Here is a 27,929-nt window from a genome sequence, read left to right as displayed (position 1 = left end):
GCCTTCCGCCCGATTGTAGCTGAGATAGGCTCCAAATGGATGGATGGATGGATAAATAGAATTAATTAATTGTTCAGTTATAGAATGAATGAATGAGTTAAGTATGCATGAGTGAATGTTTAAATCAACATATGAATGGATGCATGAATAATTAAATTAAAGAATGAATGATTCAATTAAACTAAGAAAAGATAAACTATTTAGTTATCGTACAAATTAATTAATGAATTGTCCAGTTATAGCATGAAAGATTACGGTATGAATGAATTTATGTTTACATCAATGTATGAATTAATTAATGAATACGTTATTAAATTCAAGTACAAATGAATGAATAAATTATTATGTTAAAGTATGAATGTATGAAATAATGTTTAAGTCAACATATGAATGAATTATTAAATTAAAATATAAATGAATGAATGTAAAGATTATTTATTTAAAGTATAAATGAGTGAATGATTCACTTAAAGTATGAATAATGAATGAATGTGGCAGCCAAAGTACACATGACTTAACAAATAAAGTATTACATTAAAGTACTCAAAAATGATTGTTGAATTAAAGTATGGATGAATATTTATATAAATGTATGAATGAGCGAATGATTACATTCAAGTCGAATGAATGAGTGAATGAGTACAGTGCGTAGTATTGATGAGAAGTTAAACTTTATAATCTTTTATTAATTTTACATTCATTAAAATGTATATTTTATTAATTTTACATTCATTAAAATGTTTAATCTTTTATTAAGTTTATTTATCATTTAATTTATTTACATTCATTAAATGTTATAATATGTTATTAATTTTACATTAATTACACTTTGTGATATTTTATTAATTTTACATTCATTAAACTTTATAATCTTTTACATTTATTCAAGTTTATTTCAACAAAATCTCATCTTCTCAGTGACAGGGGGCGCGGTCAACTCAGCAGCATGTGCATAGGCCACACCCACAAAAGAGCACATTCTCTTTGAGCTTCCTGTTTCATCTTAGTGTCTTCCTGTTTCCTCTTACCTTTATTCTTGTTTCCCATTAGTTTATTCCTGTTTCCTCTTACCTTTTTCCTGTTGCCCCTTAGTGTCTTCCTTTTTCCCCGTAGATCCTTCCTGTTTCCCCTTAGTGTCTTCCTGTTTCCTCTTACCTTCTTCCTGTTTCTTGTTACCGTCTTCCTGTTTCCCCTTAGCTTCTTCCTGTTTTCTCTTAATGTCTTCCTGTTTTCTCTTACCTTACAGGTGATTACTTGTTTGTTTTTACGTGCAGTTAGTCACAGGTGATGACTTGCTTGTTTGTTACCTGCAATTAGTCACACGTGATTACTCGCTTGTTTGTTACCTGTAATTAATTACAGATGATGACTCATTTGTTTGTTACCTGCAATTAGTCACAGGTGATGACTTGTTTATTTGTTACCTGCAATAAGTCACAGGTGATTACTCGTTTTTTTGTTACCTGCAATTAAACAAATGTGATTACTTGTTTGTTTGTTACCGGCAATTAATCACAGGTGATGACTCGTTTGTTTGTTACCTGCAATTAGTCACAGGTGATTACTTGTTTGTTTGTTACCTGCAACAAATCACAGGTGATTACTCGCGTTTGTTACCTGCAATTCGTCACACGTGATGACTCGCTTGTTTGTTACCTGCAATTAGTCACAGGTGATTACTCGTTTGTTTGTTACCTGCAATTAGTCACAGGTGATTACGCGTTTTTTTTGTTACCTGCAATTATTCACAGGTGATGACTTCTTTGTTACCTGCAATTAATCCCAGGTGTTGACTTGCTTGTTTGTTAACTACAATTAGTCAAAAGTGATGACTTGTTTATTTGTTACCTGCAATTAGTCACAGGTGATTACTCGTTTGTTTGTTACCTGTAATTAATCACAGGTGATGACTCGTTTGTTTGTTACCTGCAATAAGTCACAGGTGATGACTCGCTTGTTTTTTACCTGCAATTAGTTACAGGTGATGACTCGTTTATTTGTTACCTGCAATAAGTCACAGGTGATTAATCGTTTTTTTGTTACCTGCAATTAAACAAATGTGATTACTTGTTTGTTTGTTACCGACAATTAATCACAGGTGATGACTCGTTTGTTTGTTACCTGCAATTAGTCACAGGTGATTACTTGTTTGTTTGTTACCTGCAACAAATCACAGGTGATTACTCGCGTTTGTTACCTGCAATTCGTCACACGTGATGACTCGCTTGTTTGTTACCTGCAATTAGTCACAGGTGATTACTCGTTTGTTTGTTACCTGCAATTAGTCACAGGTGATTACGCGTTTTTTTGTTACCTGCAATTATTCACAGGTGATGACTTCTTTGTTACCTGCAATTAATCCCAGGTGTTGACTTGCTTGTTTGTTAACTACAATTAGTCAAAAGTGATGACTTGTTTATTTGTTACCTGCAATTAGTCACAGGTGATTACTCGTTTGTTTGTTACCTGTAATTAATCACAGGTGATGACTCGTTTGTTTGTTACCTGCAATAAGTCACAGGTGATGACTCGCTTGTTTGTTACCTGCAATTAGTTACAGGTGATGACTCGTTTATTTGTTACCTGCAATAAGTCACAGGTGATTAATCGTTTTTTTGTTACCTGCAATTAAACAAATGTGATTACTTGTTTGTTTGTTACCGACAATTAATCACAGGTGATGACTCGTTTGTTTGTTACCTGCAATTAGTCACAGGTGATTACTTGTTTGTTTGTTACCTGCAACTAATCACAGGTGATTACTCGCTTGTTTGTTACCTGCAATTAGTCACACGTGATGACTCGCTTGTTTGTTACCTGCAATTAGTCACAGGTGATTACTCGTTTGTTTGTTACCGGCAATTAGTCACGGGAGATTACTCGCTTGTTTGTTACCTGCAATTATTCACAGGTGATGACTCGCTTGTTTGTTACCTGCAATTAGTCAAAGGTGATGACTTGTTTGTTACCTGCAATTAATCCCAGGTGATGACTTGCTTGTTTGTTAACTACAATTAGTCAAAGGTGATGACTTGTTTGTCTGTTACCTGCAATTAGTCACAAGTGATGACTCGCTTGTTTGTTACCTGCAATTAGTCACAGGTGATTACTCGCTTGTTTGTTACCTGTAATTAGTCACAGATGATGATTCACTTGTTTGTTAGCTGCAATTAATCACAGGTGATTACTTGCTTGTTTGTTACCTGCAATTCATCACAAGTGATTACTCGCTTGTTTGTTACCTGCAATTAGTCACAGGTGATTACTCGCTTGCATCGCTGAAATTATTTGACCCGCACCGCTGATGACAACATGTTGACACAATAGAAAAGAGCCACACACACACACACACACACACACACACACACACACACACACACACACACACACACACACACACACACACACACACACACACACGTGAGTCAGACAAAGGTCCTGCGGCATCAACAGAGGAAGCGGTGCCAGAGTGAGCGGAGTGTTTAGTCACACGGCCAGTAAAGTCCGCTCTGATTGGTCCTCACTCCTGCTGGGGGGGTGCGATGATGATGATGAGAATGTCCTTCATCGTGCCAACTTCCCCCTTATTACGCACCAACCAGGAAGTGAGACTCCAAAATAAGCTGTTGCTAAGCAACCGTCAGCCGGCTCCTCCCTCAAGCCCTGTGATTGGACAGTGACGGTGAATGTGCATGCATTTCTTTCCTGTTGTGTGTGTGTGTGTGTGTGTGTGGGTGTGTGTGTGTGTGTGTGTGTGTGTGTGTGTGTGTGTGTGTGTGTGTGTGTGTGTGTGTGTGACGTCACAGCACCGGCAGGTGGTTTCCATTCATCATTCAGTTGGCCCATTACTTATGCATGTGAGTGTGTTGCTGCCAGCCAATCACATGCCAGCGGTTATTTTAGTCCGGCCCACTGACTGACTGACTGCAGCAGACACACTTTATGTAACGCGTGCACACACACACACACACACACACACACATACACACACACACACGCGCTCGCGCGTCAGTGTAAAGTGCCATGAAAAGGTGCTTGCATGAGAAAGTGTGTGGGAATGTGTGTCTTTTTGATGACATCAGCAGTCAGTGGAGACCAAAAAAAACTGCAAAAGTAAAAATAGAAAAGTAGGACATCCTCTTAAAGCCCCGCCCCCTCCTGCTTCCTCTTCTACCTTCATCCTCCTCTTCCTCAGCTGATTCATGCACAGCATTATTATTAATTATTATTAATAATATCAATGTTGTTAATAATAATGTATAAATATTATGTGAAACCATTAAACATTATTACTATTACTAATAATATCATTGTTGTTAATAATAATATAGAAATATTATGTGAAACGATCAAACATTATTACTAATATTAATAATATCATTCTTGTTAATAAAAATACAGAAATATTATTTGAAATAAACATTATTTACTGACAATACGTAATTCTTCTTCTTTAAAAAGTCGTCACAATAATAATAAGAACTCAACTTTAAATAAAGATACTCCACAATGGAGGTGCAAAAAAAAGATTCACATCTGAATCGTGATGGTTATTCATCCCGACTCTAAATGGAATCATAACCTTCAAAAAATATAAAAATAAATAAATACAAATGTACACTTTTTGTCTTCTTTCAAAAAAACTATTTTTAAAAAGACGTTTTTCGGCCGTCTTAGGTGCAAAAAGAATAATTATTTAACATCCAAATCGCGATTGTTATTCATCCTGATTTAAATAATGTAAAAATCGTAAAAGTCTATTTAAAAAACATGTAAAATGTTAAATTTTTTGGACTTTCATAAAAAACTATTTTTGAAATGTAGTTTTTAGGCCGTCTTAGAGGTGCAATAAAAAATTATTTAACATCCAAATCGCGATTGTTATTCATCCCAATTTAAATCATGTAAAATTTAAAAAAATCCTTCATCCCGACTCTAAATGGAATCCTAACTTTCAAAAATCGCTGAGAAAAAGGGGATTTTTTTTCACTTCTTATTCCAAAATGTTTAAAAGACATTTGAAGTCATCTCCATAAAACCAGAAGGATCTTCTTGAACATCGAACCTATTTTAAAAAAAAGTTCCACTACAATCCATTCATCCATCTTCTCCCGCTTATCCGGAGACAGGTCGTGGGGGCAGCAGCCTAAGCAGAGAAGACCAGACTTACCTTTCCCCAGATAGTAGGAATAGGGCCTCCCGGGTGATCCAGAGGTGTTCCCAGGCTAGTTGGGAGACATAGTCTCTCCACCGTGTCCTGGGTCTTCCCCGTGGTCTCCTATTGGTCAAATATTATAATTAATATACCAATCAATATATTGCGAGAATCGGTTTGAAATCAAATTGGATTTGAATCAAGAATCGATTCTGAATCAAATCGTTACCCCAGGAATCAGACTCGGATCAAATGGTGAGGTTTCTCAGTAGTAATATTTTTTTATTCATCCATCCATCTTCCACTTATCCGGAGTCAGGTCACGGGGGAAGGAGCTGTGGTTCATCCCAGGGGATCCAGAGGCATTCCTATACTCCCTCACCTGGTCTGGGTCTTCCCTGAGTTCACGTACCCTGAACACCTCCCTCGGGAGGCATCCTGACCACTTCCCAGAGCTACCTCATCTGGCTCCCATGACAAAGCCAGCAGGACTACATCATCTAAGAAAAGCAGAGACCTGATCCTGCAGCCATTGAACTGGATCACCCTCATCGCCCTGACTGCACTTAGTAATTCTGTCCATTAAACGTTTGAACAGAATCAGTGACAAAAGTTCAACTCTTACTGGAAACGCCTGAGACGTCGGATGGTGATCCAGAATATCATAGCGGACCGGAAGTCCTTTTCATGGCTTACACCAACTTCTACCATGGCCGAGTTTTTGGCTTGATGACCGCCAAAGCTGAAAATCACTTCGTCCTGCCAGTAACTGTCAGCTTCCTATGAAGTACCATGAGCCAAAAAGGCCTAATAGGACTCCTCCTTCAGCTTGACGGCGTCCCTCACTGCCGTTGTCCATTAAAGGGATCTGCGATTTCCACCAGGGTAGGCACCAACTACCTATCAACCACAGCTTCAAATAATAATAATAGAGGCCCGAAACATTGCCCACTTGGAGTTAATGTTCTACTAGACCCTCTAAATGTGTTTGGGCCTGCCAGGTACTACCCCACTTTCAGAGCCAACTCAACAGCCGGTGGGATCGGTTGAAAGCTCCACCCTTCTCTTCACCAGTGTGTCCAAGGCCTAAGACTGCAAGTCCAACGACACAACCACCAACTACATCATGGAAGTAAAGGCTCCGGTGCACATGTGGACACCCTAATGCTTGAACATGGTGTTCAGACCAGAGGCGATCACACATCTCCAGGTCTCAATCTTGAAGTCTGGATTAGGACATTCCCAGAGGGAGCACAAATGCAGAGAACAGTCAGGATGTGTCCCCCTACCTAAAGGCGGGGGAAGACGTGGACAGGGTAAACTCCAGCATACAAGCCTTCAGCCAGGGAGCAGCAAGTATTGCCATCCCTGTCCGTAACGCACACTCACTCAGAGTCTAGGGATGTCCCGATCCGATATTTGGACCGGATCGGCTGCCGATATTTGCCAAAAATTGCGTATCAGCAAGGCATGGGAAAATGCCGATCCAGATCCAGTTTAAAAAAAACTCCGGTCCGTGTTTTCCAACGCACCTATTTAAATAATACATTCCACTTTTCTGCTGCTCCGTAATTTCCGTTCCGCATTTTCCAGCACACCTTCAACACATCCACAATTCTCACGCAGTTGCTTTTAGCTGCTGGCATTACACGACAGGCTCTTCTCACTCTTTCCTGTGTCTCCCTCTCACAGACAGCGAGCGCACCTTCTTACACACGTCACATACTGTCACGTCATACGTCACATACGTATACGTCCTCTCCCAGCAGAGTGCGAGGTAGCGGCATGGCTAACGTTAGCTGTGATGCTAGCGCAGCCGCTAAGGTGCGCGCCTGCTCAAGCGTCCTCTGCGCACGGCAAATCTATGCCACGCACAAAATCAAATAAAAAAATAAGCGCATAACAATTTTCGACACATGGACACAACAGAGACAACAGTTTTCGTCATCATTGTTCAAATATTGTGACGTCTGTCGAGACGCTTATCTCCATTCGGTGCCACACGTCCACACCATCCAAATGCAGAGGCAAAACTTTCCACATCAACAACGTATGAAAAAATTAGTGATTTTTTTAGTTGTGATTTCCTTCTCTGCATGAAAGTTTAAAAGTAGCATATATTAATGCAGTATGAAGAAAAATGTTTTAATGTAGACATGCAAGCCTTGAAAGAACATTTTGAAAATCAAGACTACATTTCCTGCAAATGGGTGCATTTCTACCCTATATTTTAACTTTAGATTTATTCTCATATCAAACTCTTTTGGCTGTCTTTTTGACACTTACATCAGGCGCCCCCCTCCACACCCTGCATTATAAATAATGTAAATAATTCAATGTGATTATCTTGTGTGATGACTGTATTATGATGATAGTATATATCTGATAGTATATATCTGTATCATGAATCAATTTAAGTGGACCCCGACTTAAACAAGTTTAAAAACTGTTACCATTTAGTGGTCAATTGTACGGAATATGTACTTCACTGTGCAACCTACTAATAAAAGTCTCAATCAATCAATCAAAACACATAGAATCATCATACTGCTGTGATTATATGCATCAAGTGTTCATTCAAGGCTAAGGCAAAATATCGAGATATATTTTGTGTATCGCAATATGGCCTTAAAATATCGCAATAATAAAAAAAAGGCCATATCGGCCAGCCCTAGTTCAATGATGCCATTTCTGTTTGTCATGTATAATTTTGTCTATTTTGTGTTTATCCTTGAATAAACAGGTCAGTTTCTTGTTACCAACCATTGTGTATTATTCAAACTCCCCTAATTCAGCTGGCTAGTTGTTATCAAGAGTACTAAAACCCTTTTCAACATGATTCTGACAAGTAAGTAGGCTAAATAACTTTAAACTTTAATACATGCTCGGATAGGCCAGTATCGGTATCGGTCAGTATCGGTATCGGATCGGAAATGCAAAAACAATATCGGTATCGGATCGGAAGTGCAAAAACCTGGATCGGGACATCCCTATCAGAGTCCAACCACTTTCGAGAGGACTGGTTCCAGACCCCGACTATATCTAGCTGGAACTTCTCAACCTCTGCTTCCCCACCAGAGAGGTGACTTTCCATGTACCCGGAGCTAGCTTCGGTCGCCAAAGATTGGACAGTCAAGGTATCGCTTTCGGCTGCCAACTGCCTTTGCCCCCCTTCTATCAGTGATGGGGTCCATTGGAGCGGGGCCCACATTGCCTCTTTAGGGTTGGTACCGTCCCGGCTACCAGGTACTTACCATGAGCCTCGCCCCCAGGCCTGGCTCCAAAGGGGGAACCTGGTGACCCACGTCTTAGTCCAACGTTGTCATTCATCTTTAGAAAAACTCTTTGCCTGGTCACTGGTGCACACCCTAGAAAAGAGTAAGAGGCTTTTATTTTGTATACGTTTGTCTCCACAGCGCCCCCTAGCGTTCGCATCGTGCACTCGGGCCCGGCGTGCAATGTGGAGGAGGAGCGACATAGCGAGCGTGTTTACACCATCCGAGAAGGAGAAACACTGGAAGTACTTTGTCTGGTCACGGGACACCCCCGCCCCCAGGTAACACCCTTTCACATTAAGAGTTTCCTGTTGGTTGTGTCAGAATAAAAGCTGACTTTGAATGAAGTGCAATCAGGAATGATTGTCATCAAAAAGTCAGAAGTGATCACTTCCTGTCCCGCAGGTACGTTGGACTAAAACGGCAGGCGCGGCGTCAGAGCGCCAAGGCGAGTCGTGGGCGCACAACGAAAGGCTGAAGATCGAACAGATCGAGCGCCACCAAGGGGGGCGCTACTATTGCAAGGCGGACAACGGGATGGGCTCGCCTGCCATCCGCTCCATCCGGGTGGACGTCTACTGTGAGGCTTCGCTACACGTCCTCGTGTCCACGCCGTCTCTGCCCGTGTCTTTACCTTGTGTTCAAGCTCCTCCCCCTGCGCTAGAAGGTGCCACTTACGCCTGCTCCTGTCGCCCCAGTTCTGGACCAGCCGCTGATCACGGTGCATCAGAGTGTGAGCGACGCCAAGGAGCTGTTCTACTTCGAAAGGACCGTCTTCCTGCGCTGCGTGGCCACCTCCAACCCCCCCGTGCACTACACCTGGCGGCGCGGCCGCGAGCTTCTGGCGCAGGGCGTGGACGCTGGAGTTGACATCTATGAGCCCTTTTTCACACAGGTGGCTGGCTCCGCCTCCTTTGCCTTGCTACAGCCAATCACGGCCTCCGTGTGCGTGTGTTTCAGGGTGAGACAAAGATCCTGAAGCTGAAGAATCTCCGTCCCCAGGACTACGCCAACTACACATGCATCGCCTCCGTCAGGAACGTCTGCGCCATCGCCGACAAGCGCGCCCACTTCAGCCTCAACAACAGGACAGGTGCGCACGTGCGAGACCTTCCGAAGTGCACCAGCTCACCACCGGTTTGTTTGTTTTCTCCGCCAGCGCCTCCCTCCGTCAAGCTCCTCCTGGACGACCCCCTGGTGGTGAACCTGGGTGAGACGGTCACGCTGGTGTGTGTGGCATCCGGCGGCGACCCCCCACCCATGTTGAGTTGGGTGAGGCCTGCAGGGGAGGAGCTACCGAAGCGGAGTGTGATGACGGGCGGAACGCTGACCATCCCCGCCGTCACCGTCGAGGACGGCGGCGCTTACAGCTGCGTGGCGTCCAACAACGTGGGGAACGCTGCCAGGAAGTCTGCCAACGTTCTGGTCAGAGGTGCGGCTCACGCGCTCTCTGGCTCCCTCTGGTGGCCGCTTATGCTTATGTCATGTTAGTCAATGCTAACAGGAAGTCGTGTCACGCACGCTCTGTTACCTCACCAGGTCTCCGCAAAGCACGCTTCTGGATCACACCGGACCCGTATCACAACGACGACAACATCCAGATCGGGCGTGAGGTGAAAATCAGCTGCCAGGTGGAGGCCACCCCCCCCGAAGAGCTGCGGTTTGGCTGGCTGAAGAACGGGCGGACGCTGAGGAGCTCCGAGCGGATGGTCATCACGCACACGGACGGCGAGGTGTCGCCGGGCGTGACCAACCTGGACATCATCGACCTCAAGTTCACCGACTTTGGCACGTACACCTGTGTGGCGTCGCTGAGGGACGGGGGAAGCCCTGAGATTAGCATCGACGTCAACATCTCCTCCACCACAGGTGAGGAAGAGGCTTAAGGGGCAGGTCGGGGGTCTTGCGAACGTGTGGATTAACACTCTCTGCTTCCTGTTTCGCAGTTCCTCCAGAGCTCAGCGTCCCCAGGGGGCGGTCTCACATCGTGGCACAGGAGGGCGACACGGTGGAGCTGCAGTGTCTGGTGTCGGGCAAACCCAAGCCCGTCGTCCTGTGGTTCCGCCTGGAGGAGAGCCCGGCAGCCGCGTCCCTCGCAGCCGAAGCCGCCCAGACGGAAAGTTTTGACGGCGTGCTGCGGCTTGCCAACGTGACGCGAGAGATGGGCGGGACTTACTGCTGCCGGACCGGTCAGTACAACGGCTTCAACGTCAAGCCCAGAGAGGCGCTCATCCAGCTGGTGGTGCAGTGTGGGTAACGCGCACATACACGCATACTCCATGCCACACCGCGCCACTTCACGCCCGTGTTGTCGTCGTGCGCCTTAGTCCCGCCCGTGGTGGAGCCCGTCCACTTGGAGGTCCGCCAGGGTCTGGGGAGGGCCTTCAGCCTGACGTGCCGCCTGCTGCGCGCCCATCCAGCCCGCCTCCTGCGCTACGAGTGGAAGCTGGGGCCCCGCCTCCTGACGGTGGGCCAGTTTGACGAGGACCGCGACGACACGCACTACCAGGTGCGCGCTCTCAACCGGGAAGGCTACGGCGAGTACACCTGTGACATCAGCAACGAGGCTGGGGCGGGGCGCTGCACCTTCCTGGTCACAGGTGAGTGACCTGAGGCTTGGTGGATGACACACACTTTCTGTGCGTGATTCTGCCTGACACGAGTCTGACGAGTCAACATTAGTTTGTAAACAAAATATTATCTTGTAAACTTTAGCATGTAAATATTAGCAGGTAATTATTAGCATGTAAACATTAACTTTTAAATATTAGCACGCAAATATTACATTGTAAACATTAGCATGTAAACATTAGCTTGTGGTTATTAGCTTGTAAACATTAACATGTCAATATTAGCTTGTAAACATTAGCATGTAAATATTACATTGTAAATATTAACTTGTGGTTATTAGCTTGTAAATATTAGCATGTAATTATTACTTTGTAAACATTAGCACTTAAATATTACCTTGTAAACATTAGAATGTAAACATTAGCTTGTGGTTATCAGCTTGTAAACATTAGCATGTAAACATTAGCTTGTGGTTATTAGCTTGTAAAAATTAGCATGTAAACATTAGTTTGTGGTTATTCGCTTGTAAAAATTAGCATGTAAACATTAATTTGTGGTTATTCGCTTGTAAAAATTTAAATTTAAATATTAGCATGTAATTATTAGCTTGTAAACATTAGCATGTAAATATTAGCATGTAACTATTCGCTTGCAAACATTAGCATGTAAATATTACATTGTAAATATTAACTTGTGGTTATTAGCTTGTAAATATTAGCATGTAATTATTACTTTGTAAACATTAGCACTTAAATATTACCTTGTAAACATTAGAATGTAAACATTAGCTTGTGGTTATCAGCTTGTAAACATTAGCATGTAAACATTAGCTTGTGGTTATTAGCTTGTAAAAATTAGCATGTAAACATTAGTTTGTGGTTATTCGCTTGTAAAAATTAGCATGTAAACATTAATTTGTGGTTATTCGCTTGTAAAAATTTAAATTTAAATATTAGCATGTAATTATTAGCTTGTAAACATTAGCATGTAAATATTAGCATGTAACTATTCGCTTGTAAACATTAGCATGTAAATATTACATTGTAAATATTAACTTGTGGTTAATAGCTTGTAAATATTAGCATGTAATTATTACTTTGTAAACATTAGCACTTAAATATTACCTTGTAAACATTAGCTTGTGGTTATCAGCCTGTAAACATTAGCATGTAAACATTAGCTTGTGGTTATTAGCTTGTAAAAATTAGCATGTAAACATTAGTTTGTGGTTATTCGCTTGTAAAAATTTAAATTTAAATATTAGCATGTAATTATTAGCTTGTAAACATTAGCATGTAAATATTAGCATGTAACTATTCGCTTGTAAACATTGGCGGGGATTGTCGTGGAAAAAAACCCCGACAAATCAAATCCCCCTCCAGTAGAGCGCGCCTGGCGCACGTCGACACGTCCTGCGTTAAGCTCCTTAGTGCCGCACAGAGCGCTTGAAGACGCTGTGAGCACTATGCATGTCAGGATGCAGGTCACCATAGCAACAGCACAGTCAGCCAATCACAAGTTGAAGTCTTTCAGACTTCCGTGTGACTTAAAAGCTTTACGGATGATTTTATCATTTGAATTCATTTCAAATAAGTGTGATGACGTGTAAACGACACTTTTAGATGCACAAACCCAAAACCAGTGAAGTTGGCACGTTGTGTAAATGGTAAATAAAAACAGAATACAATGATTTGCAAATCCTTTTCAACTTATATTCAATTGAATAGACTGCAAAGACAACATATTTAATGTTCGAACTGAGAAACCTTTTTTTTTTTTTTTTGCAAATAATCATTAACTTAGAATTTAATGGCGGCAACACGTTGCAAAAAAATTGGCACGGGGGCATTTTTACCACTGTGTTACATGGCCTTTCCTTTTAACAACACTCAGTAAACGTTTGGGAACTGAGGAGACACATTTTTGAAGTGGAATTTGTTCACATTCTTGCTTGATGTACAGCTTAGGTTGTTCAACAGTCTCCGTTGTGGTATTTTAGGCTTCATATGGGAGACAGGTCTGGACTACAAGCAGGCCAGTCTCTTTTACTATGCTATTGTAACACGTGGCTTGGCATTGTCTTGCTGAAATAAGCAGGGGCATCCATGATAATATTGCTTGGATGGCAACATATGTTGTTCCAAAACCTGTATGTACCTTTCAGCATTAATGGTGCCTTCACAGATGTGTAAGTTACCATGCCTTGGGCACTAATACACCCCCATACCATCACATACCAAAGACTAGAAAAATGGGACCCCATTACCTCCCTGCTTGGCACTCAGCATCAAGGGTTGGAATTGGGGGTTAAATCACCAAAAATGATTACCGGACGCGGCTACCGCTGCTGCTCACTATTCCCCTCACCTCCCAGGGGTTGATCAAGGGTGATGGGTCAAATGCAGATAATAATTTCGCCACACCTTGTGTGTGTGCGACAATCATTGGTACTTTAACTTTAAATTAACAGATGCTGGCTTTTGAACTTTGCGCCTAGAGGTTCTTTTCCTCTTTGTTCCGGAGGACACGACGTCCACAGTTTCCAAAAACAATTTGAAATGTGGACTCGTCAGATCACAGAACACTTTTCCACTTTGCATCTGTCCATCTTAGATGAGCTCGGGCCCAGCGAAGCCGGCAGCGTTTCTGGGTGTTGTTGATAAATGGCTTTCGCTTTACATAGTAGAGTTTTAACATGCACTTACAGATGTAGCGACAAACTGTAGTTACTGACAGTGGTTTTCTGAAGTGTTCCTGAGCCCATGTGGTGATATCCTTTACACACTGATGTCACTTTTTGATGCAGTACTGCCTGAGGGATCAAAGGTCCATAATATCATCGCTTATGTGCAGTGATTTCTCCAGATTCTCTGAACCTTTTGATGATATTACGGACCGTAGATGGTGAAATCCCTAAATTCCTTGCAATAGCTGGTAGAGAAAAATTGTTCTTAAACAATTTGCTCACGCATTTGTTCACAAAGTGGTGACCCTCGCCCCATGCTTGTTTGTGAATGACTGAGCATTTCATGGAAACTGCTTTTGTACCCAATCATGGCACCCACCTGTTCCTAATTAGCCTGTTCATCTGTGGGATGTTCCAAATAAGTGTTTGATGAGCATTCCTCATCATTCTCAGTCTTTTTTGCCACTTGTGCCAGCTTTTTTGAAACATGTTGCAGGCAGCAAATTCCAAATAAGCTAATATTTGCAAAAAAAAAAAGTTTCTCAGTTGGAACATTAAATATCTTGTCTTTGCAGTCTATTCAAATGAATATAAGTTGAAAAGGATTTGCAAATCATTGTATTCTGTTTTTATTTACCATTTACACAACGTGCCAACTTCACTGGTTTTGGGGTTTATATATAAATGCAGCGTAGATAAACATAAACATGACCTAGCTTTGTGTTGCGAGCTTATGATAGCGATTTGGCTAGCTAATTTTAGCTAACATTGAATCTTTATTCACATTGATTTATTCAATAAAATCAGTAATTGTGAGAAATGTAGACATTTGAAAAATATATACGTTCTGTTAAAGTACTAACATGCTAACATTACCATGCTAACGTTTTATCAAATTTTGCAGGTATACACCTCAGACTTGAATGTTTTATTTCACATATGCTAATTGTTATAGCATGCTAACCTTTTGGCTACATTTGCTGGTGTGCAACAATGAGTAATCTGTTTTGCTACTTGGCACTACCTGGCTAGCGTGCTAACTGTTAGTATGCCAACTTGTTAACTAATTCTGCAGGTTTACAGTTGAATATTTTGTTATTTCTGTATGCTAATTGTTAGCATGCTAGTTTAAAAAAATGTTTTACATGCTAGCTTTTTGGTTAATTTTGCATGTATACACCGAATAGTCATTTGATTTTTTACTTGTCACTACCTGACTAGCGTGCTAACTGTTAGCATGATAACTTTTTAACTAATTCTGCAGGTTTACACCTCACGAGTTGAATATTTTGTTAGTTCCGTATGCTAATTGTTGGCATGCTAGTTAAAAATATTGTTTTACATATGTTAATTATCAGCATTCTAGCTTTTTGGTTAATTTTGCATGCATACACCTAAGAGTGATTAGATTTTTTTTTACTTTCCGCTACCTGGCTAGCGTGCTAACTTTTTAACTAATTCTCCAGGTTTACACCTCAGAGTTGAATATTTTGTTATTTCCGTATGTTAATTGTTAGCATGCTAGTTAAAAATATTTCTTTACATATGTTAATTTTTAGCATGCTAGTTTTTTGGTTGATTTTGCATACATACACCTAAGAGTCATTTGCTTTTTTTACTTGCCGCTACCTGACTAGTGTGCTAACTGTTAGCATGCTAAATGTTTTACTAATTCTGCAGGTTTACAACTCAGAGTGGAATATTTTGTTATTTTTGTCTGCTAATTCTTAGCATGCTAGTTAAAAATATGTTTTTTTTACATATGTTAATTATTAGCCTGCTAGCTTTTTGGTTCATTTTGCATGTATAGACCTAAGAGACTATGTTTTGGTATTTTCCGCTACATTGTTAGTGTTTTTTTAACTTGCCGCTACATGGCTAGCATGCTAAGTGATAGCCTGCTAACTTTTTAGCTCATTTTGCAGGTATACACCTCAGAGTTTAATATTTTGTTATCTCACATTTGTTAGCCTGCTAGCTTTTTAATCAATTCTGAAGGTTTACACCTCAGAGTTGAATATTGTATTTCCATATGCTAATTGTTAGCATGATAGTAAAAAATATATTTTTTACATATGTTAATTATTAGCATGCTAGCTTTTTGGTTGATTTTGCATGTATAATATACCTAAGAGTCATTTGATTTTTTTACTTGCCGCTACCTACCTAGCATGCTAACTGATAGCATGCTAACGTTTTATTTCATTTTGCAGGTATACACCTAAGAGTGGAATATTTTTGTTATTTCACATTTGTTAGCATGCTAGCTTTTTGGCTACTTTTGCATGCATACACTTAAGAGACTATGTTTTGGTATTTCCCGCTACCTGTTTGCCTTTCAGCGTTCCTTTTTCCGTGCCCCCCAGGGAAGGCGTACCCCCCGGAGTTGTACTACGACACGCAGGGCGCCCTGTGGCAGAACCAGCCTCAGACTTACGGCTTCAAGCTGCAGTGGACTCAGATGGACCCCGACGGAGTGGACCGCATCCTGGCCTACAGGCTGGGCATCAGACAGGTGTGGCCGCGGGTCCCGCTTTCTTGGCAAAGTGGGCGGGCCTTGATGTGTGTGTGTGTGTGTGTGTGTGTGTGTGTGTGTGTGTGTGTGTGTGTGTGTGAGAGGTGGGACAGTCACGCTGGTGGGAGCAGGAAATGGCCATGGAGGGAATCATCCACAAGGGGGAGCTGCTGACCTACAACCTGACTGAACTAGTCAAGCCCGAGTCCTACCTGGTCCGCCTCACGCCCATCACACGCTACGGCGAGGGCGACTACACCGAGCGCGTCATCGCCTACAGCCGTACGTCACACACTACCCTCACTTTTTGTCTGGCGCCTGAGTAACCGCTTTTGTCTTCCTCTCTGACAGCGCCAGTCAACCCACACCTCAGTGAGTCCTCCTTGGTAATCGGATTACTTTTTGACCACGGGTACCCCTTACAAATGTGTGTGTGTTCAGGGGAGTTCCAGTGTGGTTTCGAGGACGAGGCCGTGTGTCTCTTCTCTCAGGACAAAAGTGACAACTTTGACTGGACACGTCACAGCGCCGTGTCACGTGACACCAAGTACACGCCAAACACCGGACCCAGCAGCGACCGCAGCGGCTCTAAGCAAGGTAACGCGCCCACACATGAACGCTAACATTAGCATGCTAACTTTTAGTCAGTAAACTTCAAATCAAATCAAATCAACTTTATTTATAAAGCACATTTAAAATTTACCACAGGGGTAGCCAAAGTGCTGTACAATGAGCAGGTTAAAAGATAAAACGAGTACCGAGCAAACACAACACAACACAAACAGAACACGATAAAAAATAAATAATTAAAATAGAATTAATAAAAACATAAAAACATAAAAACAGGATCACAGCAGGTGTATTATGGGGCGCCATTGCAGGATGGATATCACTCAGTGTTAAAAGCCATGGAATAAAAGTATGTTTTTAAGAGAGATTTAAAAACAGGAAGAGAGGAGGCTTGTCTAACACTCAGGGGTAGGTCGTTCCAGAGCTTGGGAGCAGCAACGGCGAAAGCTCTGTCACCTCTAAGCTTCAGCCTTGTGTCAGGGACCGTCAACAGCAGCTGATCGGCTGATCTTAAGGATCGGGTGGGGCAGTAAGGCTGAAGGAGGTCGGAGAGATAGGTTGGCGCGAGGTTGTTTAGACATTTAAAAACAAATAAAAGGAGTTTAAAATGTATTCGGTAACGCACAGGGAGCCAGTGAAGGGACGCTAAAATAGGGGTGATGTGCTCACGTCTGCGGGTCTGTGTTAGCAGACGAGCAGCAGAGTTCTGCACGAGCTGCAGGCGGGCGAGGGAGGCCTGGCTAATGCCAACATACAGGGCATTACAGTAATCAAGACGAGTCGAGATAAAAGCGTGGATTAATTTCTCAAGATCATGTCTTGATAGAAGCGGTTTCACTTTCGCTATTTGGCGTAATTGATAAAAGCTTTTTTGAACGACGCTGCTGATTTGTTTTTCGAATTTAAAATCTGAGTCAAACTTTACCCCCAGGTTTGTGACAGAGTCGCTGAGATACGGGGTCAGAGTGCCGAGGTCAACGTTGGGGGAGGGAGAGCGACTTGGACCGAACAACATAACTTCTGTTTTGTCTTCATTTAGGCTCAGGAAGTTAGCTGAAAGCCAGACTTTGATGTCGTGCAGGCAGTCAATAAGACTTTGAACCGTGTTATTTTGTGCCATGGGAAAATAAATCTGGCAATCATCGGCATAAAAAGGAAATGCAATACTGTACTTCCTAAAAATAGAACCAAGGGGGAGAAGGTAAAGCGCAAATAAAATTGGGGCAAGGATTGAGCCCTGGGGGACCCCATGTGGTAAAGGAGCTGTGCACGACATAAAACTGTCTACTTTTACACAAAAACTCCTGTCGGAGTTGGTACTTGATACACGCCAACAGCGACTCTGAGGTGTACTGCTGCAAAATTAGCCAAAAAAAAGTTAGCATGCTAATATTAGCATGCTAGTGTTGGCATTTGCTAATGTAAGCGGGCCATGCTATGTTAACAGCTAGCACTTATCTTGTACCAAGTTATATGACTCTGAGGTGTACAGCTATAAAATTGGCTGAATACGCTAGCATGCTATTGCTGGCAGGCTAATAGTTGGAATGTGTCACATACCGAGTTGTATGACTGATGTGTACGGCTGAAAATTGGTATGGAAAAAAAAGTTACCATGGTAGCTTGCTAACATTATAATGCTATGAGTTAGCATGTGTCAAGTACAAAGTTATTATGACTTTGAGGTGTACTGCTGCAAGATTGGCTAAAAAATGTAGTTAGAATGCTAACAGCTAGCATATGTCAAGTACCAAGTTATATGACTCTAGGGTAAACGGTTACAAAACTTACAAAAATGTATGTTAGCATGCTCATTTTAGCATATTAACATTATATTAAGAGTTGGCATGTGTCAAGTACTAAGTTGTATGACTCTGTGTACGGCTGCAAAATTGGCACAAAAAAAAAGTTAGCATGGTAACTTGCGATAACATTATAATGCTAAACGTTAGCATGTGTCAAGTACAAAGTTATTATGACTCTTGAGGTGTACTGCTGCAAAATTGGAAAAAAAAGAAGTTTGCATGCTAACAGCTAGCATATGTCAAGTATCAAGTCAAATGACTGAGATTTACTGCTGTAAAATTGGCACAAAAAAATGCATGCTAATGTTAGAATGCTATGCGTTAGGATCTGTCATGTACCAAGTCAAATGACTGAGGAGTACGGCTGTAAAATTCACGCAAAAAAAAATGCATGCTAGCTGCGAGGGGCCTGGGCCAGCCCATTAGTGTCATTGAGATCACAGAAGCCATCAAATCCTTACAGAGCAATAAGTCACCCGGCCCGGATGGCTTCAGTGCAGAATATTACACGACTTTCTCCAGTGCTCTCGCTCCGGCTCTAAGAGACATGTATAATGAAGCTTTTCTGCAACATCGCCTCCCAGAAACCTTATCGAGGGCCACCATTTCTCTCATCCTAAAAAAAGAGAAAGACCCCCTGCTTTGCAGCAGCTATAGACCAATTTAGCTCTTAAATGTAGATCTAAAAATTATATCCAAGGTTCTCGCTCTCCGGCTCCAAAGGGTGATGCCTTCCATCATCTCGTTGGATCAAACAGGTTTTATGCTAGGCCGGCAATCCTCACACAACACTCGGCGCCTCCTAAACATTATCCATTCGCCAAACCCTTCGACCCCGGAGGTGGTAGTGTCCCTCGATGCGGAGAAAGCCTTTGACAGGGTTGAATGGGAATATCTATTTGAAGTGATGGGTCGGTTTGGTTTTAACGAAGATTTCATTCTCTGGGTTAAACTTTTGTACTTGTCCCCAGTAGCCTCGGTACGTACAAATAATACACTATCCGCCCCAATTTTTCTAAAAAGAGGCACTAGACAAGGTTGCCCGTTATCTCCACTACTGTTTGCTATTGCGATAGAACCCCTTGCTCTTTGGCTGCGCGCTGAGGCGGGCTTTAAAGGTATCACCCGGTCGGACACGTTGCACAAAGTCTCGCTTTACGCGGATGACCTGCTCCTGTACATCTCAGACCCTGCTAGCTCACTCCCGGTAATATTTGACATTTTGGAGCAGTTTGGCACACACTCCGGTTACAAACTTAACTGCCAAAAAAGTGAGCTGTTTCCGATTAATTCCTTAGCTAAACAGTTACCACGATCTCTAGCGGCATTCAAATGGGCACATGACGGGATTCATTACTTGGGGATCCTTATTACTCCGGCTATGTCTGATATGCTCCGGGCAAATTTTTTACCTCTAATTGAAAAGATGGAGAAGAACTTTGCCCGCTGGTCTGTTTTACCATTATCTCTCGCTGGCCGGATCAATCTGATCAAGATGATCACTCTGCCTAAATTCCTTTACCTTTTTCAACATATCCCCATATTTATTACTAAATCATTTTTCGATAAATTAGACAAATCAATATCTAAATTTTTATGGGGGGCCGGATTGGCTCGAATCCGCAAGTCCGTCCTACAATCTCCCAAATCTGAAGGAGGGCTTGCTCTCCCCAATTTCAGACAATACTATTGGGCGGCTAATGTACAGAAACTCCTATACTGGATGGATGGAGGCTCTCAGACCCTCCCGGCCTGGGTATCCCTTGAAACGGCAATCCCACACTCCTCATTACATTCTTGCTTATGCTCATCACTCCCTTTCCCATTTAAACTTGAAGGCGCAAATACCATCGTATCAATCTCCATTAAAATATGGAACCAGCTACGAAAACACGTGGGTTCTCAGGGCCCATCTATATTGACCCCGCTACTTAAAAACCAATTATTTAAACCTTCCCGTACTGACCCCGCATTTATGACTTGGCACGATCATGGTATCACCACTGTGAAAGACCTCTATGCAGACGGAGTGTTCTCATCCTTCACTGAACTCTCTTCCAAATACGATCTGCCGAACTCCCACCTTTTTCGTTTCTTTCAGGCGCGGGACTTCGTAAAGAAGCAGTTCCCACACTTTCCAAATCGTCCTCCGGAAACTCTTATAGATACATTGTTATATCTGAGCCCTAATCATAAAAAATGTATCTCCGTGTTATATACCTCCTTAAGCTCAGTTGCTCCAAACTCTATATCAGTGATAAGAGCCTCGTGGGAGAGCGATCTTAATACCAACATATCCGATCAACACTGGAACTCGGCCCTGAAACTGGTTCACTCCTCCTCAATATGTGCCCGTCATAGTCTCATCCAATGCAAAGTAATCCATAAAATTCACTACACTAATTCAAAACTATCCAAAATCTACCCCACTGTTAGCAATACCTGCAATAGATGCAAACAATCTCCGGCTGATCACGTCCATATGTTCTGGTCCTTCTCTAAACTATGTTCCTTTTGGGAGGACATTTTTGACACAATTGGAAAAGCATACGGTCAAAACTTTCCTCTTAACCCATTATCAGCCATTTTTGGCGTATGCCCCGATAACATGTGCCCGGTACCACTAAAACGCGCTGTTGCTTTTACGACCTTGCTGGCCAGGCGATTGATCTTGTTTAATTGGAAGCTGGCTCGCCCCCCATCACACGGCCGTTGGATTAGAGAGGTTCTCTACAATCTAAAACTGGAAAAACTTAGGTTTTCGCTAAAGGGCTCGGTTCAAGCATTTGAAAGCTCATGGAGCCCTTTTTTGCTGTATGTCAACTCTCTTGACCTATGCCCAGACGCAGATGAGGAATAATCTCCCTTTTATTTATTAGTATTATTTTATTCTATTTTTTTATTTTATTATATATTATTATTATTATTGTTAATTTTTATTTTATTTTATTATTATATATATATATATATATATTTTTTTTTTAATATATATATATCTGTCTGTCTCTGGCCGCGTATGTGTGTGTGTGTGTGTGAGAGAATGTGTCTGTCTTTGTCGTCTTACTTGTTACACAATTGCGCCATTTGTCCCTCGTTAGTGGGACCTGAGTGGGGTGGGAGGGTGGGTGGGTGGTTTGGGTTTTAAGGGGAAGGGTGTGAATCATTTACTGCCTTTAAAATTGTACTGTTTTGACTTTTTTCTGTCTGTTTGAAAATGCCAATAAAAAAAATGCATGCTAATGTTAGAATGCTATGAGTTAGCACGTGTCAAGTATCAAGTTACATGACTCTCGGGAAAATGGTTACAAAATTAGCCCCTAAAAAAGTTAGCATGCTAATGCTAATGTTATCTTGCTATGTTATAACATAATTAAAGATAACGTGTCAAGTTATTTATTATTAGAGACTGGACTCTCACTATTATGTTAGATCTACTATGGACTGGACTTTCACAATATTATGCTAGATCCACTCGACGTCTATTGCATCCGGTCTCCCCTAGAGGTGGGGGTCACCCACATATGCGGTCCTCTCCAAGGTTTCTCATAGTCATTCACATCGACGTCCCATTGGGGTTGTGAGTTTTTCCTTGCCTTTATGTGGGCTCTGTACCGCGGATGTCGTTGTGCCCTTTGAGACACTTGTGATTTAGGGCTATATAAATAAACATTGATTGATTGATTGATTGAAGTACCAAGAAGTGTGACTCTGGTGTGTACGGCTTTAAAATATGCTAATAAAGTTAGCATACTACATTATAATGTTAAAAGTTAGCATGCGTCAAGTACAAAGTTATGACTGATGTGTACAGCTGAAAAACTAGCCAAAAAAGTAAGCATGCTAACTTTAGCATGCTAACAGATTGCATTTGTCAAGTACCAAGTTGTATGACTCAGAGGTAAACGATTATATAATTAGCAAAAATGTAGTGTTCTAATGTTAGCATACCCACGTTAGCATATTAACATTATATTAACAGTTAGCATGTGTGGAGTACTAAGTTGTATGGTTTTGAGGTGTGTGGTTGCAAAATTGGCTAAAAAAGTTGACATGCTAATCTTATAATGTTAATAGTTAGCATGCGCCAAGTACAAAGTTAATATGACTGATATGTGCGGCTGCAAAATTGGCCAAAAAAAGTTAGCATGTTAATGATATAACGCTAACAGCAAGCATATGTCAAGTACCAAGTCTATGACACTGAGGTGTACGGCTTTAAAATTAGCACAAAAAACGAATGCTAATGTTGGCATGCTCGGAGCTAGCATATGTCAAGTATCAAGTTATATGACTGGACATTTAGCCCAAAAAAAGTTTGCATGCTAATGCTAACGTTATAATGCTAAGAGTTAACATGTCAACTACTGAGATGTGTGACTATAGTGTGTACGGCTTTAAAACTGGCTAATGAAGTTAGCATGCTAACATTACAATGTTACGAGTTAGCATGTGTCAAGTACAAAGTTATTATGATTATGATGTGTACAGCTGCAAAACCGGCTAAAAAATTAAGCACGTTAACATTAATAATGCTAACAGTTAGCATGTGTCAGGTACCAAGCCATATGATCTGAGGTGTACTGCAGCAAAACTGGCAAAAAAAATGTTGCATCCTAACTTTAGCATGCTGACAGCTAGCATATGTCAAGTACCAAGTTATATGACTCTGGGGTAAACGATTACATAATCAAAATTGTTGTATTCTAATGTTAGCATGCTCACGTTAGCATATTAACATTATATTAAGAGTTAGCATGTGTCGAGTACTAAGTTGTATGGTTTTGAGGTGTGTGGTTGCAAAATTGGCTAAAAAAGTTAACATGCTAACCTTATAATGTTAAGAGTTAACATGTGCCAGGTACAAAGTTTATATGACTGATATGTGTGGCTGCAAAATTGGCCAAAAAAGTTAGCACGCTAATGCTATACCGCTAACAGCTAGCATATGTCAAGTACCAAGTCAATGACTCTGAGGTGTACGGCTGTAAAAAATTAGCACAAAAAAAGATGTGACATATGCTAGGAGTCAAGTACCAGGTTATATTACACTAGGGAAAAGGGTTACAAAATTAGCCCAAAAAAAGTCTGCATGCTAATGCTAACATGCTAACGTTATAATGCTAAGAGTTAACGTGTCAAAATCTGAGATGTGTGACTATGGTGTGTACGGTTTTAAAATTGGCTCAAAAAGTTGGCATGCTAACGTTACAATGTTACGAGTTAGCATTGTACAAAGTTAATATGATTCTGATTAAGTACAGCTGCAAAACTGGCTAAAAAAGTCAGTATGTTAACGTTAATAATGCTAACAGTTACCATGTGTCAGGTACCAAGTCATATGAATATGAGGTGTACTACTGCAAAATTGGCTAAAAATATGTTGCATCCTAACTTTAGCATGCTCGCAGTTAGCATATGTCAGGTATCAAGTTATATGTATGACTCTGGATAAAAGGGTTTTAAAGTCAGTCAACAAAAATTTAGCATGCTAAGAGTTAGCATGTGCCAAGTACCAAGTTTTAGGCCTCTGAGGTGTACGGCTTTAAAATTGACGAAAACATTTACCATGCTAATGTTAGCACGCTAACAGTTACTTGTGCGTGGAGCAAAAGGAGCTGCAACACATGCTAAGTTTGATTGTGCTAACTTGTGCTACCTGAAACGCAGGTTTCTACATGTACATCGAGACGTCCCGACCCAGGCTGGAGGGCGACAAAGCCCGCCTGCTGTCGCCCTCTTTCAACACGGCCTCAAGGGGTGCCGCCACCTACTGCCTGGCCTTCTACTACCACATGCACGGCAAGCACATAGGTGAGTTAGCACGCGCCACCACCGCGCTGAATGAACCGCTTCCTGTTTGCATCTGCAGGAGCGTTGAACGTCCTCCTGCGTCAAAAAGGACAGACGGCGACGGACGCCTCGGTCTGGAGTCTGAGCGGTAACCACGGCGACCGCTGGCAACGAGCCGCCGTCAACATCCACCCCACCGCAGCTTTCCAGGTGCAGCCACGCTAGCTAGCTCGCTAGTAGCGTCGTTACTATAACAATTGCAGCCAAACTGCTGACAAGCTAACAGCCGAGCTAACCTAAGTTAGCAACCTTCCAGGTGCACTAATTAAGCTAGCTCCTGTAGCTAAACTGCTGACATGCTAACAGCCGAGCTAACCCAAGTTAGCAACCTTACATGTGCAGTAAGGAAGCTAGCTCGTGTAGCCAAACTGCTAACATGCTAACAACCGAGCTAACCCGAGTTAGCAACCTTACGGGTGCAGTAAGTAAGCTAGCTCGTGTAGCCAAACTGCTAACATACTAACAACCGAGCTAACCCGAGTTAGCAACCTTACGGGTACAGTAAGGAAGCTAGCTCATGACGCCAAACTGCTAACATGCTAACAGCCGAGCTAACCCGAGTTAACAACCTTAAGGGTGCAGTAAAGTAAGCTAGCTTGTGTAGCCAAACTGCTGACGAGCTAACAGCCGAGCTAACCCGAGTTAGCAACCTTACGGGTGCAGTAAGGAAGCTAGCTCGTGGCGCCAAACTGCTAACATGCTAACAACCGAGCTAACCCGAGTTAGCAACCTTACGGGTGCAGTAAGTAAGCTAGCTCGTGTAGCCAAACTGCTGACATGCCAACAGCCGAGCTAACCCAAGTTAGCAACCTTACGGGTGCAGTAAGGAAGTTAGCTCATGGCGCCAAACTGCTGACATGCTAACAACCGAGCTAACCCGTGTTAACAACCTTACGGGTGCAGTAAGTAAGCTAGCTCGTGTAGCCAAACTGCTGACATGCCAACAGCCGAGCTAACCCAAGTTAGCAACCTTACGGGTGCAGTAAGGAAGCTAGCTCGTGTAGCCAAACTGCTAACATGCGAACAGCCGAGCTAACCCGTGTTAACAACCTTACGGGTGCAGTAAGGAAGTTAGCTTGTGTAGCCAAACTGCTAACATGCTAACAGCCGAGCTAACTCGCGTTAACAACCTTACGGGTGCAGTAAGGAAGCTAGCTTGTGTAGCCAAACTGCTAACATGCGAACAGCCGAGCTAACCCGAGTTAGCAACCTTACGGGTGCAGTAAGGAAGCTAGCTCGTGGCGCCAAACTGCTGACATGCTAACAACCGAGCTAACCCGCGTTAACAACCTTACGGGTGCAGTAAGGAAGCTAGCTCGTGTAGCCAAACTGCTAACATGCGAACAGCCGAGCTAACCCGAGTTAGCAACCTTACGGGTGCAGTAAGGAAGCTAGCTCGTGGCGCCAAACTGCTGACATGCTAACAACCGAGCTAACCCGCGTTAACAACCTTACGGGTGCAGTAAGGAAGCTAGCTTGTGTAGCCAAACTGCTAACATGCTAACAGCCGAGCTAACCCGAGTTAGCAACCTTACGGGTGCAGCAAGGAAGCTAGCTCGTGTAGCCAAACTGCTAACATGCTAACAACCGAGCTAACCCGAGTTAGCAACCTTACGGGTGCAGTAAGTAAGCTAGCTCGTGTAGCCAAACTGCTAACATGCTAACAACCGAGCTAACCCGAGTTAGCAACCTTACGGGTACAGTAAGGAAGCCAGCTCATGACGCCAAACTGCTAACATGCTAACAGCCGAGCTAACCCGAGTTAACAACCTTAAGGGTGCAGTAAAGTAAGCTAGCTTGTGTAGCCAAACTGCTGACGAGCTAACAGCCGAGCTAACCCGAGTTAGCAACCTTACGGGTGCAGTAATGTAAGCTAGCTCGTGTAGAGAAACTGCTGACATGCTAACAGCCGAGCTAACCCGAGTTAGCAACCTTACGGGTGCAGTAATGTAAGCTAGCTCGTGTAGAGAAACTGCTGACATGCTAACAGCCGAGCTAACCCGAGTTAGCAACCTTACATGTGCAGTAAGGAAGCTAGCTCGTGTAGCCAAACTGCTAACATGCTAACAACCGAGCTAACCCAAGTTAGCAACCTTACGCGTGCAGTAAGGAAGTTAGCTCATGGCGCCAAACTGCTGACATGCTAACAACCGAGCTAACCCGTGTTAACAACCTTACGGGTGCAGTAAGGAAGTTAGCTTGTGTAGCCAAACTGCTAACATGCTAACAGCCGAGCTAACTCGCGTTAACAACCTTACGGGTGCAGTAAGGAAGCTAGCTCGTGGCGCCAAACTGCTGACATGCTAACAACCGAGCTAACCCGCGTTAACAACCTTACGGGTGCAGTAAGGAAGCTAGCTTGTGTAGCCAAACTGCTAACATGCTAACAGCCGAGCTAACCCGAGTTAGCAACCTTACGGGTGCAGTAAGGAAGCTAGCTCGTGGCGCCAAACTGCTGACATGCTAACAGCCGAGCTAACCCGCTTTAACAACCTTATGGGTGCAGCAAGGAAGCTAGCTTGTGTAGCCAAACTGCTAACATGCTAACAGTCGAGCTAACCCGAGTTAGCAACCTTACGGGTGCAGTAAGGAAGCTAGCTTGTGTAGCCAAACTGCTAACATGCTAACAGCCGAGCTAACCCGAGTTAGCAACCTTACGGGTGCAGTAAGGAAGCTAGCTTGTGTAGCCAAACTGCTAACATGCTAACACCAGTTAGCGGCTTTTAAGCGGGCAGCGCTGTGATTGGTCACCTGCGTTCTCCACGCCAGGTGGTGATGGAGGGCGTGCGCGGCGCCGGCATCGAGGGAGACATCGCCATCGATGACGTCACCATCGAGGAGGGGGAATGCAAAGATCCTCCGTCCAACAGTGAGTCCTCACTCTGCTTCTAAATCTCCACCGCGCTGATTGTCTCTTCTGTCCCCTCAGACTTGATGTCGCTGGCCCCGCCCCCTTCGCCTCATTTATGGCGGCTGGGCGTCACTCTGAGCTTGACTCTCTTAGGCCGTCGCAGGTGACCCCCTCCCACTTCCTCAGACTCCTCCCCTCCCTGCTCCTCCAATCAACGCTGTCCCCCTACCCCGCCCCTATGATGACGTCACAAACGGGCGCTGCCCTCAGTGGGCGGGGCAACCAGGTGACATTAAGTGCCTTCATGCAGCCCGGTCGTCGCCATGGCAACAAGAGCGGGGGAAAATGACAGCAAACTTTTCAAAATAAAAGATTTATTTTCCAAGAAGCACAAAGAAACATTGTAGAAGGTGTGAATGCTTGAGGTAGTTCCTGTTTACTTTCCCTTCCGCATGTTTGATGACAAGCTCCGCCTCCAACTGACAATAAAACCTTTTTTGGGTCAAGTGGACTTGGACTTTGCTTCGAACCAACCCGCACGTGCCCCGCTCGGGTATCGTGCTTGGCACACTTCCGGTGTTTACCAGTCGTAATTCAAGCACGTCCCGTGAAGCCCCGCCCCCGAGTCTGGATCACTCCGGCGAGACAAAG

General features: G+C 43.0%; 1 protein-coding gene and 1 long non-coding RNA gene across 2 annotated transcripts in view; one reads left to right on the top strand and one right to left on the bottom strand.

Moving 5' to 3' along the window:
* mdga2a (MAM domain containing glycosylphosphatidylinositol anchor 2a) overlaps nucleotides 1–27,784 on the top strand; it is a 33,974-nt gene extending 6,190 nt beyond the window's left edge. Inside the window, exons 2-17 of the mRNA XM_061925148.1 lie at nucleotides 8,572–8,711; nucleotides 8,836–9,010; nucleotides 9,129–9,325; nucleotides 9,391–9,523; nucleotides 9,590–9,862; nucleotides 9,970–10,299; nucleotides 10,377–10,679; nucleotides 10,758–11,030; nucleotides 16,054–16,202; nucleotides 16,307–16,484; nucleotides 16,554–16,574; nucleotides 16,644–16,799; nucleotides 24,245–24,388; nucleotides 24,447–24,577; nucleotides 27,197–27,296; nucleotides 27,357–27,784. Coding sequence (XP_061781132.1) covers nucleotides 8,572–8,711; nucleotides 8,836–9,010; nucleotides 9,129–9,325; nucleotides 9,391–9,523; nucleotides 9,590–9,862; nucleotides 9,970–10,299; nucleotides 10,377–10,679; nucleotides 10,758–11,030; nucleotides 16,054–16,202; nucleotides 16,307–16,484; nucleotides 16,554–16,574; nucleotides 16,644–16,799; nucleotides 24,245–24,388; nucleotides 24,447–24,577; nucleotides 27,197–27,296; nucleotides 27,357–27,445 — 2,792 coding nt within the window. The 3' untranslated portion in view covers nucleotides 27,446–27,784. The remainder of the gene's footprint in view (nucleotides 1–8,571; nucleotides 8,712–8,835; nucleotides 9,011–9,128; nucleotides 9,326–9,390; nucleotides 9,524–9,589; nucleotides 9,863–9,969; nucleotides 10,300–10,376; nucleotides 10,680–10,757; nucleotides 11,031–16,053; nucleotides 16,203–16,306; nucleotides 16,485–16,553; nucleotides 16,575–16,643; nucleotides 16,800–24,244; nucleotides 24,389–24,446; nucleotides 24,578–27,196; nucleotides 27,297–27,356) is intronic.
* On the bottom strand, nucleotides 5,171–27,381 carry LOC133572280 (uncharacterized). The gene is made up of 3 exons (XR_009810518.1): nucleotides 27,179–27,381; nucleotides 8,410–8,523; nucleotides 5,171–5,278 (listed from the first exon to the last, which is right to left on the bottom strand). It is a non-coding gene; the product is annotated as an uncharacterized lncRNA (long non-coding RNA).
* Nucleotides 27,785–27,929: the final 145 nt, after the last annotated feature.

The sequence above is a fragment of the Nerophis lumbriciformis genome, linkage group LG29, assembly GCF_033978685.3.
Source record: "Nerophis lumbriciformis linkage group LG29, RoL_Nlum_v2.1, whole genome shotgun sequence".
NCBI lineage: Eukaryota > Metazoa > Chordata > Actinopteri > Syngnathiformes > Syngnathidae > Nerophis > Nerophis lumbriciformis.
This window is presented reverse-complemented; position numbering and strand designations above follow the sequence as displayed.